This window comes from Myxocyprinus asiaticus, chromosome 41 (genome assembly GCF_019703515.2).
Source record: "Myxocyprinus asiaticus isolate MX2 ecotype Aquarium Trade chromosome 41, UBuf_Myxa_2, whole genome shotgun sequence".
Taxonomy (NCBI): Eukaryota; Metazoa; Chordata; class Actinopteri; order Cypriniformes; family Catostomidae; genus Myxocyprinus; species Myxocyprinus asiaticus.
In genome coordinates this window covers 13,989,613-14,008,817 of record NC_059384.1, presented here as the reverse complement: position 1 = coordinate 14,008,817, position 19,205 = coordinate 13,989,613, and the positions used below count along the sequence as shown (strand labels likewise).

General features: G+C 37.6%; 2 protein-coding genes across 2 annotated transcripts in view; one reads left to right on the top strand and one right to left on the bottom strand.

The window, feature by feature from the left end:
• LOC127432016 (chondrolectin-like) overlaps positions 1-19,205 on the top strand; it is a 40,904-nt gene that overhangs the window by 494 nt on the left and 21,205 nt on the right. The window contains exon 2 of the mRNA XM_051682748.1: positions 1,678-1,778. Within this exon, the coding sequence (XP_051538708.1) occupies positions 1,715-1,778 (64 nt within the window). The 5' untranslated portion in view covers positions 1,678-1,714. The remainder of the gene's footprint in view (positions 1-1,677; positions 1,779-19,205) is intronic.
• On the bottom strand, positions 3,628-14,182 carry LOC127432015 (uncharacterized). The gene is made up of 5 exons (XM_051682745.1): positions 13,903-14,182; positions 12,734-12,870; positions 10,566-10,743; positions 9,451-9,493; positions 3,628-9,063 (listed from the first exon to the last, which is right to left on the bottom strand). Exons 1-5 carry the CDS (start codon positions 14,016-14,018, stop codon positions 4,783-4,785), a joined length of 4,755 nt encoding a protein of 1,584 aa, XP_051538705.1. The 5' UTR covers positions 14,019-14,182; the 3' UTR covers positions 3,628-4,782.

The window sequence follows — 19,205 nt, the reverse complement described above, 5'->3', positions numbered from 1 at the left end:
CGTGCCTAGAGACTGCGATGGCAAGATGTACAGTGAAGAAAGTCATACACATCTGGGATGGCATGAGGGTGAGTAAATGATTAGAGGATTTTCATTTTTGGGTGAACTATCACTTTAAGTAGGTATATTGCAATATTACATCAGAAAATTATTAATTAAATATCATTAAAAAAAACTTTCAAAAAAGTTATAGACAGAGAGATGATAGATAGAAAGACAGACAGACAGACAGATAGGTTCATTTAATGCAGTAGAAGCAGGACTTGCCAGCATTCATGACAGTTTTTTTATTTGAATATTTCATACAAACATTTTCAGTCTTAGTTGCTATCCTGTTCTGGGTCACCACTTGACCGTCATTTGAGGGAACTCACATGTATCAAGCACAGGCATTTCATCTAAACAAGGGAGATAGAGAGCGAGGTGTCAATATCCATCTTGGCCAACAGATAGAGCTATAATGCAACAAAAGTGCTTAGAATTGGTCAAAGTTCAATGAGGGACACAACCTTACAGTCTTACCTTTGTTAAATATCCAACAATTGCTGGTACCCAAATCCCTCCATTCACTGGCATACCTGAGTATGTTTATTAAAACAAACAAACAAACAAACAAACAAACAAACAAACAAACAAGAAAAGAGAATTTTATCTAAAGGATGCACTATGTACAAAATAATTTTCATGATGCATATTTCATGCGACTGATGTGTATTAAATGCATACAAATAACTTAATTACTCATCAAAATTGAAAGCATTGGTCAGTGCAAGCAGTTCATGCACCTCCTGCTCTGAAACTGGATTTGGTCCAATCTGTTCCAGTGAATTTATCATTCTTTGTGCAGATTTCTCCTCCAACAGAGCCGTTTCTCTGTGCTCAGTACTCACGAACAGGAGTCCTTCTATATAATAATTCTCAGTCATGCAAAATAAATAATAAGACAAATAATTCTCAGTCATGCAAAAAAAAAAAAAAAAAAAAAAAAAAAACTTTTTTTGTATTCTGATTGTAACTATATAGTTGAAATAGCAAATGACTCATAAAAAATAGGCACAAATGGTTGAAGAGTCAATTAATATTGTATTGTATTGAATGATTGAGTTCAGTGAATTGATATCCAAATGATAAAGTGTCCAAACTGGAAATATCACCTTGCAAGACGAAATCCTCCAGCCATTATTCTCCACCCATTGGTACCACCCAGATTGATCATCGTAAATCATCTGCTGGCCATTATGGATCTGGCTTGGAACAGGTTTCTTTAGCAGTGCATGTGTGTAATCTTTAGGGCTGGAGGCACACATGTCCACTATTGGTGCGCGAGTGTAGATTTTATAGTAGGTGTTGGGGGGAAAGGCTGTCTGGAATATTTACAAATGTTTTGAAATTTGTCTGTTTACACCATAATTACCTTCCAAATAATGTAACCTTTTACAACACAACACAACAACACATCAACAACTCTACAATGTTCTTCAGCACAAATACTAATGATGGACAAATAAATAACGCTAGCACTCACCCCACCCAGTTTAAATCTGATGAGGACCCCTGAAGCAGCATCAAGAATGTTTGCCTAAAACAAAACATTCATGCATACAATTTTACAAATAGGAAAAATATCTAAATTAAACTTGACCTGCACTGTTTACATAATCTAACTTACCTCTGCAGGGTTAATAAACCTGAGGAGACATGGGTCCCCTAGATTATGGAAGCTCACAAGTTTCTTAAGATGCTTGAAAACAGCAAAATCCTACACATGACAAGCAGAGGTATGTGCTGATTTTTATTGGTGTATTTAACCATGTTAGAGGAAAAAAATTTCTTAAATGTAACACCACTAACAACATGTGCTCTCCATGCTCTTTGGATGATCGTGGCTGCTTGGCTGAAAATTGTTTTTATCTGTGGGACAAGAATCTCATCGTTCCCTGATGCAGTATCCCCAAACATTTGGTGAATCCTGAAGGGAAGAGAATGACTGACAGTCTTTTCTATTGTTTCACTCATTTAAAAGTGAGTCTGTTACATTGTGTCTGTGACGAGGAGGAGGGCGTTGCTGGGCCTTGAGGGTGCACGCCCTCCTCCTCGTCACACATTGCTTTATTTCATACCTGTCAAATGCGTATGTAAATTCTAGCATTTTCTTGCTCAAGCTTGAACATATGCTGATGAAGGACAAGAAAAAAAATTACTTTTATTCTATGAAACATTTACATGGATGGTATTACATTTGCATTAGTCTAACAAAGCTAAAGGAGCTCTTAATTCTGTTCAGAAAACATGCTAACTTTTATCTAAGACTATATAAAAAGCTCTGCACCTGCATTAGCCTTTTTGCCATGTCCAGGAATGGGAAATTGGCTTATCCAACTAGAGGCCTGCTCAAAATTCTGCGTAAAAAAGCAATGGTGTATAAAAGCCAGACTAAATTATGTCTGCTCTGACCCACCTCAGGCCCTAGCACCAAATGCAATTCTGATGCTGCTTTGGTTCTGTGCAAATGAAATGCAGAATCAGAGCCGCCTTAAACTGTTTTGTTGTCATGATAGAGCTTATTTCATAATTTAGTTTCATATTTAAAAGCTTAATTTAATATTTTCATTCATTTTATATTTCTATATTCATAATTTTATATTTAAATTGTTAGTTTCATAACATTATTTATGGAATTGTATTTGCTGTTTAAATGCATTTATGCCTGCTCTAAGCAGCATTAACCAGTCTGTGTAAATACACTAAAGTCCCACTTTGCAGTTTAAAGATGGCTGAAGTTGTGTATACAGTTGCTTTAAATAAACTACTTCCATTGATCCCCCAAAATATTACTTACTGTATCTCTGGAGTCCTCTTCATCCTGGAGGTAGAGTATCAAAAGACAGATATACTTGAATTTAAAGGTTTCTGATAGGTAGATATCTACCTAGATGCCTAATGTAATTAGACGGCTTAAATGGAAGTATAAAAATCTTACTATAGCCTATTAGTATGTAGAAACCTGGGTCAATAACCCCCCCAGAGACATTGCCATAGCAAGACATTCAAATCCTTCTCTCTGTAGCTTGCCCGTTGAAGCTTCAAGCAAAAGCTTGTCTTTTATCTTTATGATGCTAATAATATCCAAAGAAAATCCAAATTCCGGTGAATATAGCAAAGCATACAACAAAGTGTTTGAACATATGTTCACAATGACACAGTAGAGGGAGATAAAAGTGCAGGAAAAAAAAATGACAAAAAATGAAGCTTTTCGGAAATATGACTTAATTCCTTTAAGTGGACGGGTGACTGCACGTCTAGAGCCTAAGAACCGTTTCCGGTGCAACGTGAAAACAAACTCATTCACATTGAATTATTTATTAGTTATTTTTCAGTAAACAAAGTAAAGATTTTTTTTTCAGCAGGGACCTAGTTGCGCAAACTTCACCATGCAGCATTAGTAAAAAGATAAATACAAAAGAGTGCCAAGAGCGGCACTTTCAAGGGAGGTATATCACTGTATTGCGTAAAATTAAATTTAATTTGAAAAGATATATCAAGTTGTGGCATGTCACGCAACACTGTCAGGCTGTGTTAAGGATTATCTTTACTTGAGTAGAGGCACAGACAAATGCGATATAAATGTGTTTTCAAAGTTACTCGTTTTATTTACAATTCAACTAAAACATTTTTACACTGTGATACATTTTTGCAGCGATCAACATTCTTTTATGACACTGGTTGTTTACGTTTCAACATAGTATCAATATTAGTCAATATATTATCTTCTTTTTTATTTAAATATAACAATTTCCTGTTAGTAATTAAGATATTAAAGAAATTACCTTACCAAAAAACAAAATCTCTCTCTCTCTCACACACACACACACGGTTGTATCACTATATAAGTGAGGACATCTCATAGACTTCCACTGATTTCATAGCAGGCTTATGATATTTTCTATCCCCTACCCCTAAACCTAACCCTCACAGAAACATGTGCACATCAGTAGATTTAAAGCTAAACATTATTTGGCTGATTTATGAGCCTTTTTTACTAGTGAGGTGTCAGAACCACCTAAAATGTCCTCACTAATGGTTTTTAAAAAGGTTTCTCTATATTAGTGAGGACATTTTCAAAAAGTTGGCACTCACAAATATAGTGAAACATGTACACACACACACACACACACACACACACACACACAGAGAGAGAGAGATAAACTGCATTTGTGGTTCAGTTCCTAAGTTGGCAGCTACTAATGTCTGTCAGAAAGAATAAATTATTGTGTCTGACATGCTGATGCTTTCAAATACCTGTATGAATTAGCCTATGAACTACAGGAAGCAGCCCACTACAAAAGGAATGAGACATGAGAATTCAACATGTAAAAGCCTCAAGATCCAGAAAGTATCAAAACACCTCACAAAACAACATTAATTTGTAATGTTAATACATTCATAATTAAATAAAATATTGTTATGCTCAAGCACCAGATATTTTACAAGCCCCTAATAATAATAATAATATTTATGTTTTACACAGAAAAATATTAAAAGTGCTCTTTGCAATTTATTTTTTAAATAATAAGAATTCCTTCTTTTATTAAATGAGCTGTGCTGCAGTAACTAGATGCTCTTACAATTTAGGTTTGATCTGACTGAGAAATAATGTTGCTGTGGTTTTAATAAATTTGTCATAGAAGACCTAGTGCACAGAAAACAACCAATTTTTAAACATCCAGTACATATAATCAAAACTACAAAAGCGATTAAACTGAACAATTGGAATACTTTCCACTAAAGTTCTGTTTCTACCTCATCACCATCATCAAGGTAGTATTCATCATCAGTTGTGGTGTCAGAACTAGACTCCTCAAAAACAGTCAAGCTGGTTGTATAGCTCCTTGATGGCAGAATTCCACGAGGAGATAGATTGTCTGGAGTTGTTCGGATGGGGGAAGAGATAGCAGGAGCCTGGGAAATGCGACGGGATGAGGGGGAAAAAGGTGGTGAGGGAGGTGGGGTTGGGTCTGCATCTTCCAAAAAGTTTTCCTGTTTATCTGTAGTCCATAAATGATCATCTGGCAATGGACATCCAGGTTGGGTTTGGTTACTGGTAACATATTTGGCACCATAGCTAGGGGAATTTCTATTATTTATAGGAGAGTCAAATTTTGTAAAGCTCCCCTTACTGCTGAAGTCCTCTAAACTTGAGAGGTCACTGATGCTACTTGTTGAGATACGTTTAGGACCTGATGGGCGGCTTGTAAACACACTGCTGACAGAGAAAGACCGCCTATTATCCAGACCGTACTTTAAATCCGCACAAGAGGAGGACAGTCGAGTCCGCATGAGGTTTTGCTGCACAGTACTTTTGGAAACGCACAGCTGAGGGTCATTGTCAGACTCACAAAGCGAATTACTTTTTTTGCTCAGTGGACTATAAAACACATTGTCATTCTGAATGTCTTCCGAATCAAAATCAAACAGATAAAAGGGTGACGGAGGACCAACAGAGGACTTTTTGTAATGTGGCAAGGTGGCAGAACGGTTCATACCATGGGGCTTTAGCGTGTGTGGACTAAAGCTGCTGCCGCTAGACCGGTTTCCATTTTCATCACTACACCACTTGTGTGGTAGTTTAAATGGTGACAAGTACTCCAAAGAGTGTAAAGATGATTCATCCATGCTCAAAGATGACTTAGGATGCTCCCACTGACTCCAAGAACACTTATATTCATCCTTAAACCTGTTGTGCTGATCTACAATTAGTGTATTTTTAGATTTCCGTAATGTTAATGGAGAAGCTGACTCCAAACAAGGAAAAGATGCTTCATCCACGGTCAAGGATGAGTTGGGATGCTCCCACTTGCTCCATGAAAAGTTTTTGTCATCTTTACACCTGTTTTGCTGACCTACATTTAGTGTATTATCAGATTTCTTCAATTTTACTGGTGACAATGATTCTGAAGAGGGAAGAGATGCTTTATCAATGGTCAAAGCTGAGTTAGGAGGCTCCCATTGGATCCCAGAACACTTTTTTTCATCCTTACACCTGTTTTGCTGGTTCACATTTAGTGTATTCCAAGATTTCTTTAATGTTAATGGTGACAATGACTCCAAAGAGGGAAAATATGCTTTATCAGTGGCCAAAGATGTTTTGGGGGGCTCCCATTGGATCCTAGAAGACTTTTTCTCCACTGTCATGTTTTTTTCCAAATTCTTAGTGTCTGAGGGTTGCTGAGTGGGGGTCCTACTCTTTTTTGTGACTGTATCAAGAGTGTTTTCTAAACGTTTGACACTAAATGTCATTTTCAAGCGATTTAACATCTGGTCAATCCTGCTGCTTGTTTTAAATACTGGCGAGTTTCTTTTGGTTTTTAAATACTGAGGGGGAACAACCTCTTTGTCTGGCATGGGATCTAAAGTGACATTGTCTTTCTTAACCTGTAATGCAAAGAGGGCTTTCTTTGAATTGGGACTTTGGATTTCCTGCAATCTCTCATGCATTTGCAAAGCGCTAATCTCCTTCTCAGCTGTAAATGGGGTCTCACTTTCAGCTGTGAGCTTATTAGACAGTAAATAAGTCTCTAACTGTCTCCTGTGCTTGGGATAACCATTACCCTTATCAAGATGAAGTATCATTGAGCCATCATTTTCCTGTTGAGGAATGTTATTAGGGCCTGTGCAATGCTTCCTTGGGTGTGTGGTTATATTTGCGCTTTGGCTTTCCATGACAAAACTTGCATCAGGTACAGTTTGTGAGAGGCATGGCTGGGCAGGTCTGTGATTATCTAAGGCACATGTATAAACCTGAAATGCATTTTCTGTCCTCTTATCTCTTTCAGGAGAAGCTAGCTGCTCCTTTGGTCTCCTTGTAATGCTTGTGTATATGGAGGGAGAAGAGGTTGGATCACCTTTTATAGGGTCAGCACGTATGGTTGCAGTATCTGATGTAGATCTGTCATGTTGTTTGGGCGCAGGTGGAGAGGACAGTCCTTGTATAGTGCTGTTGAGGGCAGGTCTTGAGGAGATCAGGGTAGAATATGGAGAAGTACTGAGACGGGGTGCTGATCTCCTTCCAAAATCAGGAGGCAGAGATTGAGCTGGAGTTATAAGAGCACTGGAACCATTAGAGCCTCTTTTTGATGCTTTTACCTGTGGCTCGATTGGGCTTAGGTCAAAAGAAAATCTCGATACAAGGGGTTCTCTGTCGCCATGTAGTATTACGCCTCCATCTTGCTTAGGAGAGGAAGAAGTTACAGCTCTCTGTAAGTGGGAAAAAGGGGTGGAAGGGGAATTAGGGGTAGATACATTTGGGCTGGACTCTCTTAGGTATGAATAGATGCTCTGAATTTGAATCCCTCTAATAGATCTGCTTGGAGAGAGAGGACTTGAAAGCTCCATTGAGCTTTGACTTGACAGAGAATGTTTCTTAGAGTCCAGATATATGTGCCCCCAATTTGTTGTGTTATTTCCATCTACAGAAGAGTTCTCTTTCCTGGGTGAGAAGTTAAGCCGGTCTGTGAATGTTCTCATGCTCATTGAGTTGCTGTCAGGAATATTTTGCGTGCTTTGTGATTCTACGTTTCTAACAGTTTGAGGATAATCCAAGTTAACATTTGTTTTTTCCTTGCTAGAAATTGTGGTGTTCAGATTATGAAGCTTTGTATTGTTAGCTGTACTTTGTTCCACTGGATTACTGTTATCTATATTGGAATATTTTCTCAAATTAACTAAATGACAATGCTGCTGAGCTTTGACAATCCCAGGTTGGTTGGAATGGGTTGGGGATAGCTGGAAAGGCTCCTCTTCAGCTCTAACAACAGAACCCTCTGGCTTCTTTAAAATGTCTGTCTCTGTTTTGTTTATCAACATTGGTTTCTCTAATGCCACTATCCTCTTTATTCTGGGTGAAGAAGGGAAATGGCTTATGTCTAATATTCCCATTTTTGAAGGTGTGTCTGGAAATGGGTATGACATCAATGTTTCTCCAGCTTGGTCATCAGGGGTAACGGAAGGGGTGTATTGAGCATTCTTCAATACACTCCTGTGGGGCAATGTAAGGGACCTAGTTATCTGAGAATCCATTTGTGTGGACTCAGCATTGGACCTTCTCAAATTTGACCTCCTCAAAGAGAGAAGTAGGCTGCTTGTTGTTGGCTTGGAGCTCAATGATTTGAAAGGCTCGTTTTGATCTTCAGTATTTGACATTGTGTACCCTCTACGTTCCTCAGAGGGGGGCAAACTGAGTATCTGACCAGTGTCCAGAGATGTGGGAACACATCTGTATGTGTTTACAGAGGAAGATTTCACAATGGGTCTTTTTGACTGAACTGCAGTTGTGACATTTGGGGAGTTGTTCTCTTTTTGCCAGTCTAGAGTGCTATAGCTGGTCCCAGCAGTAAACTGCATGTCACTGTCATTGGGCTCTTGCAACATGTGCTCAGCTGGCAGCCTGCGAGTGGCAATAAACGGTTGTTGCCGATGATCCTGGCGGAATAGGGTAGATGGGTTGACACTCTGTCCGCAATTTTGCTCTAGCTCACTGCTGCCTTGTTTGGGTCTTCTAAGACGGCCACTCCAAGGTGGAGCAAGAACTGAGACCAGGGCAGATGATAACATGTCAGAGGCAGGATTGATGAGACTGAGTTCTGGCTCAGGGGTACTTCCAGAATGAGAGGTGTGAAAAGGTAAGACCTGGTTTACTATTTTTAGACCACTGTCCTCTCCAAGGGAGGTCCGATTATTGTGGTAATGTGGAGTTGTTGGAGTATTCTCTCTATGAATGTCACTGGTTCTAGATTCCTTGTTTGCAACGGAGCACTTGCTGACTTTTGTTTGTATCTCAAAAGCAGGTTGAGTAGAATGTTTCTGTGAGTCACTATGGACTGTTTGCATATGTTTATGAAGGCCTATGTTGTGCTGTATTCCTGTGTCTCGTATCTGGTTAGGTATGTTAAGTCCATGTTGATTTTGCAGAGTGGAAATGCTGTCATCATCAAAGGGTACTTTTGGCCCATCCTTTAATAATTCACCATCTGATTTGTTACAGGTTGGTGAAATTAGGTCCTTTAGCTGTCAGAACAACCAACCAATAAGCTTTTTATTAGTGTCAGTTAAACAACCAAGGTGGCATTTTTAACTTTTTTATGCTAATGACTTTAACTCCAGACTTGCTTGGGAAAATTGTATGGAATGCTTCTCACATACATTTGAACTATTTGAACAAACCACCACTCCCATTCCATAACTCTCTTTAAACAAATAATTCAACTTCACAGTTGAGCTTTGCATTCCACTGACAAAATATACTCTATAAAAAGTTAATTAAATAAAAAATATTCAAATGAGTAGAAAAGAAAAGATGCCTTGATTTTATATTTACATTAGATTTACATATTACGGTTTATTTTTAGAATTATGGTCTGATTCACATGTTTCCATCTTTGCTTGGATGCTTACCTCTGTGTGGTGTTGATTAGCTGTTTTCTTTATGGCTTCATTACTGTCAAATTAAGAAAATAGTTTTTAATAAGCATATACTGTACACTTTTAAACAAACACCTTGTAACTTGGAAACTGGAAAAAAAAGTTTGTAGATTAAATATAACCTTCAAGTTACATTTGATATGCAGAATCACACAGATTCACAAAGATAAGTTACCTCAGGCAGAAAAACGAAGATAAAAAACGTTGAGGAAAGCAAAGCTCTCACCTAACTCAGTGTTTCACATGTTATGCTTAGTCCTCGCAAATGTTTTTTCTACTTTAACGCCTTCCATTTATTCATTACGACAGCACAGGGAAACAAGATCAACAGCATTCCATCCTTTCACTCAGTTTAAGCATTTTAGGAGTAAACAATTCATTGGCCTGCCTTGAAGGGAGGGGTCCATGCTTATTACAGTGTTTTACATCCATTAACCCATACAGTCAGAAGCACACACACTCAGAAAACAAACACAACTTTGAAATTGTTAATCTAAGATTTTGACCACAATAACAAACATCTAAAAAAAGCAGTGCAGTCAGGGTTTTGTAAATTATATACTATAATACTTCACTCTTTGTGTTGACACTTTTGAACTTGTACTTGCATATGTATTTATTATGTTTCCAAGTAAAAGTGTAAACACTCCTATAACATTTGAACTTGTGAACACACCTAGATACTGTCATGCCAAGCAGCAAATCTAAGGATACACAACCGTTAACATTATGCTTTCTTTCACACCCATTAAAACATGACTTATCACTATATAAGGCCTGTTATGGCCAGACGTGGGTCTAAAGGGCGTTTGCTCCTCTTGCTAGGACTTAGCAAATTACATACAAAGTGCTATGACATAATTCGTAGGATAAGAGATATTATTACATACAAGTGTTTTGAGTGGAAACAAATTTTTGCATAACATTTACTAATAGGGAGAGGTAAATGAACAGTTTAGGAGTGAATAATATAAGGTTCCAAGCTTATCATTCACATTGTTTACTGAACTCATGCATAAACTGAGCTAAACTGCATGGTTATGAATTATTATAGTGAGTGAAAATTTTGAAAAGACCATGATACTCACAAGTCAATCTCAACTGGCAATGTTTCTTCAGTGTCCTCCACTGTGTCTTTTTTGTTTCTTTTGGTGGGAAGACTGATAGATATGACGGTAGTGAATCTGGCAGATTCCCTTTGATCCGTAGATGTCCTGTTGGAGTCTTTTTTAGATCTGAGCAGTATTAACTGCCTGATCTGTACATCTGTTAAGCAACAACCCCAAACAAAAAGTATTATTAGCATGATAATACATAATTTACATACAACCCCAATTCCGAAAATGTTGGGACAGCATGAAAAATGCTAATAAATACAAAAAGGAGTGATTTGTAAATTATATTAACATTGCTATATTGAAAGCACTACAACTATCATGTGAATTAATTTTTTTGTAAAAAAATGTATGTACTGTAATTTCAAATCAGATGATTGCAACACGCTCCAAAAAGTTGGGACTGTCGAGTGTTTACCACTGTGAAACAGCACCATTTCTTCTAATTACACTTATTAAGCATTTGGGCACTGAGGACACATGTTTGTTAAGTTTAGAAAGTGGAATTTTCCCCCATTCATCCATTATGCAGGTCTTCAGCTGCACAATTGTACGGGGTCTTCGTTGCCATCTAATGTGCTTCATAATGTGCCACATATTCTCAATTGGAGACAGGTCAGGACTAAAGGCAGGCCAGTCTAGCACCCACACTCTCTGCTTACACAGCCATGCACTTGTAATCCGGGCAGTATGTGGTTTTAAGTTGTCCTGCTGGAAAATGCAGGGACGTCCCTGGAAAAGATGGTGCTGGATGGCAGTATGTGTTGCTCCAAAATTTGTACATATCTGTCTGCATTAATGGTGCCCTCACAGATGTGCGAGTTACCCATGCCATGGTCACTGACACACCCCTGGTCTATACAGACACTGGCTTTTGGACCTGACGCTTGGATGGTCCTTTTCCTCTTTGGCCCGGAGAACACGACGGCTGTGTTTTTAAAAAACTATTTGAAACGTGGACTCGTCGGACCAAAAAACATGGTTCCACCGTTCTAATTTCCTTCTAAGATGAGACCGAGCCCAGAGAAGTTGGCAGTGCTTCTGGACAGTGTCGATGTATAGCTTCTGCTTTGCATAGCAAAGTCTTAACTTGCATCTGTGGATGCAGCGGTGAGTGGTGTTGACTAACAAAGGTTTACTAAAGTAATCCCAAACCCAAGTTCATGATATCACTCACAGATGTATGATGTTTCAGAAGTGGTTTTCGTCTTGCCCTTTACGCACTGAGGTTTGACCAGATTCCTTGAATATTTTAACTATATTGTGCACTGTAGAGGGTGAAATGCCCAAAATCCTTCCAATTTGCTTTTAGGGAACATTGTTCTCAAAGTGCTGGATTATTTGTTGAAGCATCTGTTGGCAAATGAACAAATCCCGAATGATCCTTGCTCTTGAAGGTCTAGGCTGTTTTTGGAGGCTCCTTATATAGTATACAGTACTATGACACAATTGCCTCACCCGTTTAACATTTCACATCGCCTTGTTGTTTCAACCAATCAAACTATTATTAGTCTTAAATTACCCCCATCTCAACTTTTTTGGAGCGTGTTGCAATCATCTGATTTGAACTTACTGTACATTTTCAAAAAACAATGAAATTCACAAGGTAAAAAGCATCATATAATGTGTAGTTGTAGTACTTTCAATATAGCAAAGGGTGAATATAATTTACATATCACTCCTTTATGTTTTTATTAGCACTTTTCATACAGTCCCAACGTTTTCAGAATTGGGGTTGTATATATAGTGGCCTAAAAGTATTTAGACACTTTTGGATACTTAAGTCACACCTAAAAATTTATCAATTTCATTGCATTAGAAGCAAAATATCAAACCAAGTGGCATCTGCAAACAAATGATGCAGGACTAAATAACTTTCTTAGCCATTTTTTTTTTTTTTTCAATTACTTTCAACCAACTGGTCCCAAGATCAAGTTCACAGAGGTGTACTGTCCTAGCAGAGTAACCACGTATGTATCATCTCATTAACTATACACATTTAATTAAAATTGTTTTGCTAATTTTGAAAAAAGAAAAAAAGAAAAAAAAAGAAATTATATATATATAATATTTTTTAATCTAAATCCTAAAAAACACTCTCTGTGTGTCTGAGAGTATATGATCTGGACTCATAAACATACATCTGCAGCTTTTCTTTTGGCCTGTTAAGTGCGGTGGCGGTGAAGACGTAGCAGCAGTTTCTGAATCCTTCTTATTGTGGATGTGTTGAGCAGATTCTTCAGGATGTAACTTCTCGTGCCCACTTACATTCTGAAAACTAATTAAGCATTGGCATTAAAATGGTATAAAAAAAACAATACAAACTGCAGAGACACAGAAACTCTCTCAGTGGACACAGGAAATCAACATGTCAGAAACTATTTAGTAAAAACATGACTTTAAGGTTAAAACCCATCAGGGAAAAAAACAATATTGAAAGGAACACTTAAGAGATGTTATCTTATTATATCGACACATGGCACTAACAGTAATCCATCATGCAATTGTGTGCAAACACTTCTGCAGTGAAAATGATTAGTTGCCAAGTAGATGGGAAAGATTGAATTTATTTCTAATAAATACTGTTGAGAATTTGAATTCTGGTTTGAATTCATTTTAGAATGACCTAATGAGACAACATGCAAAGGATGTAACAAACTGCATAATAGTTTAAGAACTACCATAAACATGGTAAGGCATGTTGAGCAGCAGCACTATGAGAAAACATTCAGCAAGAGATAACAAAACGCATGAGGTGTATTCTTTTGTTATGAAGGTGTGTAGTTAAATAATTCAAAACCATTTAACTGATCCAAGCAAACACATTATTTAAGATTATTTTGTAATTTTACATCCCCTCTTTAATCCCTGGTTATTTAATTTGACATTTCTGATTGTGTGCTGGCAAAAGGTACTTATTACATAATTGGGGTGGTGCCAGACAAGGGATCAAAGCCGGACACACAGCCGAAATCAATGATTTACGTTGAATCCATCGGCATCTTATAAGTCTTTGACGTTTAATATAATGAATTATTAACCATGACTGACCCGATTTACTTTAAGGACATAACATTTTTTGAAAATTTCCACAGGCTCCTGAAAATAACATCAAAGCTTCAACCTGTCCAGCGAAGCTACGTACAGAGACATAACGTCCTGCATAACAATGTTTTCTGCAGTGGATCCTTGTCACCTCCTGATTAGGATTAGATAAGTAAAGTAGGAAAATTAATACATGTGCGTGAGAGAAACAGGAGTAGAAAAGATCTTTAAAGTGAAAGTAAAAACTTTGAAACTTTTCACCTACCGTGTTTTGTAAATGTGTGTATTAAATCTCTCGTGATTTGAGGCAACACAAGACACGCTGGCTGTCTCTGCGCTTTGACAAGTTGACTGCTGTAACTTCAGCTCATGTGTTGTCATTATAGATTGTATCTTGTTCAGTTAGTTTGGTTACCTCCCCTTATTATTCCCTCCGGGCATCTGCTGTAACATTAAGTACCCTCACTGTACATTCCTCCGGTTCAAAATGGTGAGACAGACCCATTATACTAACGACCGTATTACCCGACGCCGCCCGTCTTGTGTTTTTTTCCTCCACCGACCGAAGTGCGTGCTATCAAGAAGAGAGCCACGGAAGTGTGGCGTGAGGTTGTGTTTCAGTGACAAACGGTGTACTTTGAATTAAGTTTATTGCGAGAAACATGGAGACAACGATAAGCATAGACAGACTGTTTGATAAATATTAGAAATTCTTCTTCTTTTTTTTTTTTTTTTTTTTTTTGGCCATTTTTGAAGCAAAATGGCCATACTTATAAATATTAGGTAGCCTCTGCACAGATAAAGAAAAAGGTTAAAAGGCTTTACTTTCACAAATGCATTACATTTTTCTAACGCATATAGACCTATACAATTCTTTTTTCTCTTGGGGCTTATCTAGTGATAACAAGTGATAACAGGCGATGACTGAATAAGTGTGTGTTTCCACCAATATCCGATAGATGGGGTCATAAACAAAATGTGTAATCTGAGTTCTTATCAAACTTCTCATCAAACATTTTTAAGGCAGAATAATGCAGCATTAAATACTCCCGACCTGTTATATTTTCTGTGTTATGAGCAGGGTTGTAACACTGGTCCTGTAAACTTCCTGGACACCTGATCAATGACCGAAAAATATATTGCTGGCCATCATACAAGAAATAAAACATATTATTTATGATTTTTTACTCCTTGTTTGGATAAAACAATAACATCAATACACTCCAAAAAAAATAAAAAAATATTTTAGCTTATTTTTAAGATTGCCTACATATTTCAAAAATTCCATCAAAATGAATTGAGAAATGTTTAACAAAATTAAATTTACATTTGTATTATTAATTATTAATAAATTATTATTTTTTAAATGTTGTTAAAGCTAACTAAATTCAATTTGATGGAATTTAACATATTATTTACTTATATATATATTATAATATATTATATTATTTTAGTCACTGACCGCCTAAATTACCCTTGTGTCCCCCGTGAAACTTCTGATGCCCCCCGGACCAACGCTGAAACACGATCAAGGGGGACCAACCCAAATGATTTCCTGAAGAAAATGTAAGTGGTGCTTCCAGTGGCAAAACTCATCACCACAATGTCCCACCAACTGCCCCAAGTTGAAAGAGCCCACCCCCATATCTGTATGATTTTCTGGTGCATAGATATGGCTGGGGCATGTTGCTATGCAGTTGCTAGAGTGTCCTGGGTGGTCGCTAAGCGGGTGCTAAGGTGTTCTTAGTGGTCATTAGGGCGTTGCTAGGTGGTTGCTAGGCAGTTGCTTGGTTGTTCTTGGTGGTTGCTAGGCTGTTGCTAGGGGGTTGCGAAGGTTTTCTGGGTTGTTTCTAGGGTATTGCTAGGCAGTTGCTAGGGTATTCTTGGTGGTTGCTAGAGTAGAGTGTTTGTCTGACAAAGAGATAAACAGTTGCCCACCCTAAAGATCAAATAACCCCCACCCCCCCAATGATCACATCCCCGCTCCTAATTGTTGGTCAGGCATTCTGCCGATATGGAAAAGATTAAAAGGCCTAGTAGATAATTTCTAATTATTTTATGTAGATATACTACAGGCCATCAATTAGACTCATTATTAGCCCCATTGGCTAAAGGCAATTACACTAAAGCCAGATCACAAATGCTGCATTGCTTACCTATGTGTTTGTTTGTGCGTGTGTGTGTGTGTGTGTGTGTGTGTGTACTGTCTGGCATGGATAAAAAAATAATAATAATTGTGATAAATAATTTTTATGTGTGCTTGGAGGGAGGGTGCCATTAGCAGTGTTCTTTAAAGCTGTGGTGTTTATTTCTAGACACAACCAAAATATTCAGACACCATGATAATAAATATTGTCATGGAGTGATGCGACTGTTGATCCATTATAGCAAAGCAATTTAATCCTGTAATAAAATCTAAAGTTTCAATTAACTCTGTTGATTAAAACAGAAGCCAGTATAGTTCGTTAGGACATAACAAGTATGATAAATTAATCTGTTGCCTAATGTATATCTGTCTCTCGGGTTTGTTGGCACAGGCTCAGTTTGATCATATTGGTGATTGGGTTTAGTAGTCTATTAGTTGGAAGGGTTACATATTTCATTGGTGGCTTGTCATCTGCTGTATAAATCAACCACCGTTGCTGGAAAATGCATTATCTCCTGCAGAGTTTATGACAAGGCCAATTCATAACTGTGAATTGATTTTCTTAAATGCTGGCTGCAATATGGCAGTGCATTCAGAGCACGTATTGTGGAGGTTAGCATAATTGAGTTTTTATATGTTCCTAAAATAGTAATCACAAAACATAATCAGCAAATCAGGCTTAGTATATTGAAGAGAACACTTTTTGCTTCATGTAATCAGTCAGTCAGTGCTTAACAATAAAATAGGTTCACACGATACCACTCCAAAAACACATTTATATGTGTATCTAATATAGATTTGTGTGTGTTATGTCAACTGGCTATACGTATATTGGTTGCAGATTTTTTTAGTATTTAGTTTTTTTTAATTATTATTATTAGAGGAGATGATTGAAGTGGATGACATGGTACATTACTCAACAAACACCATCATTTTCTTGATGGTGGTTGTGGTGCACCTCTGATGATCACTGCATGAATAACCTTCGTACTGCTTTCAATGAAAGTCAGGGCACTAGCAAAGCGATTCTTAAGCTTTATGAAAATGCAATAATATTAAACTGATAGACAGTAGAGAACAGTTTAAATGATCACTGAACTGGATGACTGGACGATTGTCACATTTTTCAAGTATGGTTCAAGCTGAGAATTATTTAGCCAGATATGACTAACTATGACTACATAATAATGGAGGACAGAGGATAATTAAAGCAGAGTCCAGAGAGGGCATGAATTAGATGATACTCTAATTGATGGCGCATTATCTACAGCTATCTGCGGTTAATGCAGTTCCCTTGTGGCCTAAAATCTGCAGCTGACCAAAACCAGTCTTTAAGATGCCTTGAGCTCATTAAGCACCAAGAATCTTTATTAATTGACAAGACTATCATTTAATTAAAAACCCAGAACCCTGTCATTCTGCCAGACTGAGAAGACGTCTGAGAGATGCCTGCCACTGGTGACTCAGAGGTTAACCGTGGCAGCAGCCTGGCAGCATATTGACTTTTGGGTAATTATACTTAAGTGGTGACTAGAGGAGGTAAATGGCAGTAACTGATTATCTGTTTTGATGGGATGCATTCTTAGAATCAATAAGAGTCCATTTGTGGAAATAGGGCAATTTAAGGAAAAATACACCCCTGTTCCTGGCCCTAAGTCACTCACCCATACTACCATACTGAAGCTCTCTACTTCTTTTCCTACTCTCTCATATAGTAACGTTAAAACATGGAAGGTAAAAAGGGAAAACAGCAGTCATGGCAACAACCTTTCTTAACTTTGCCAGATTTCCACTCAAAATGACTTAAAATGATAGTTCACTCTCCTTATTTTCTGGGCCCAACTTTCTTTCTTATGGGAACACAAAAGGAGATGTTAGGCAGAATGTTAGCCACAGTCACCATTCACTTTCATTGCATCTTTTTTCAATTAAAGTGAATGGTGACTGAGGCTAACATTTTGCCAAACAGTTCCTTTCGTGTTCCACAGAAGAAAGAGAGACATAGAGGTTTGGAACAGCATGAGAGTGAGTAAATGATGACAGAATTTTCTATTTTTGGTTAAGCTGTACCTTTAATAAGAATTACGTGACTGTGGTCACATTTTTGCTAATTGAGATTATGTGGCTCCTAACACATATAACTGAAGATCCGTGGTAAAATGTCCACTGTGTGTCACTAAAAGCGAGTTACATTTTCTCCCAAACGGATGAAGTTTTTTAAGGCTAATGCTCTGTCGAGTTTTAAATCGTCAAAACCTACCTTCCTACCCTAACCTTTAAACCTATAACCGATAGTGTAAATGAAAAGCAAATGTTAGATGAAAAACACAGTTACTGAAGCGACCACATCATTAGGTGGTGCTTCTATAACACTTTCAGTTTGTGTGCCAACTCGCATGCTCTTCAGGACTCGTACTATAGTCCTTTGCATCACAAATGCAATGCTCTATCAGTTGAGCTACCACACAGTTTGATTGCATTTGAACAAGCTAATGAATGTAGTTGTTTATGTAATGCAAATGTTAAAATGTATCGCCTTTAAAGTCACGGACCATAGTAAAATTTTTTAGATGCCATTAGATAGCATTGTGTGAGTAACAGAGCGAAAAGTGTTTATGAACTGATAATATGCTGTTTTACTCGTGATTTGTGTGAAAGGGAATAAGTCATTGTTGTTGTGTCTGTGGTGTTTATTTCACCAGGAAACTGGCACGAAATGTACATCAAGCCACGTTAAAATCATTTAGCAAAAATTTTGGTATAGTAACGTGATTCTGTGAGACTGGTTGGAAAACGTTTGTTTTTTTGCATCTGAGATATCTTTGTTATTAAAATGAGGATAAGAAAAATCAGATCTTTTAAAAATAAATATGATCATGTTGCAGTAAGTCCATTATTAACATGCAGATTCTTGTTCAGTTATTTGTGTGAGCCAGGTTGACGTGTTTGTTTTTTGCATGTTTTCATGAGCTAGTCTACTGCGGCTGAGCCACCCTCTAGGTCATGCAGTAATTACTGATTACATTAATTCTGGTATGAGCACCCAGTCACCAGCTGATGTCAGCCTAGAGAGCCATTGCCTTTTGGGACAGGAAAGCTGTTGGGGAATTCAATGACCTTTTTAAGTGATGAGGGAGAGCAGAACGAGATTGCAGCCTGGCCCATTCGGGTCTCAGAGGGGTCGTAAAGGGGTTAGCTTTTTAAATAAATACTTTTTCTGGATGATTTTACAGCACTTTCACTTTTTCAAGTCCTTTTTAGTTCTTTCAGGTTCTCTCCTCAATTTGCACACAAACACCCTAAAAGATGAAAGAATAAAAGCAGTTTCTTGTGATGGATGTGAAATTCTCCTCTTAGATGTACCCAACACTCGGTTTGCACGATTTACAGGGCAAAATCACTTAGACTAACTCTTACAGTCA

Coding starts and splice junctions, on each gene's coding strand:
- LOC127432015 (XM_051682745.1), bottom strand. CDS start 14,018: ATGACAACACATGAGCTGAAGTTACAGCAGTCAACTTGTCAAAGCGCA. Junction 12,871..13,902: donor ACACACATTTACAAAACACG/GTAGGTGAAAAG, acceptor ATGCTTAATTAG/TTTTCAGAATGTAAGTGGGC. Junction 9,494..10,565: donor TTGCCAGTTGAGATTGACTT/GTGAGTATCATG, acceptor TTAATTTGACAG/TAATGAAGCCATAAAGAAAA.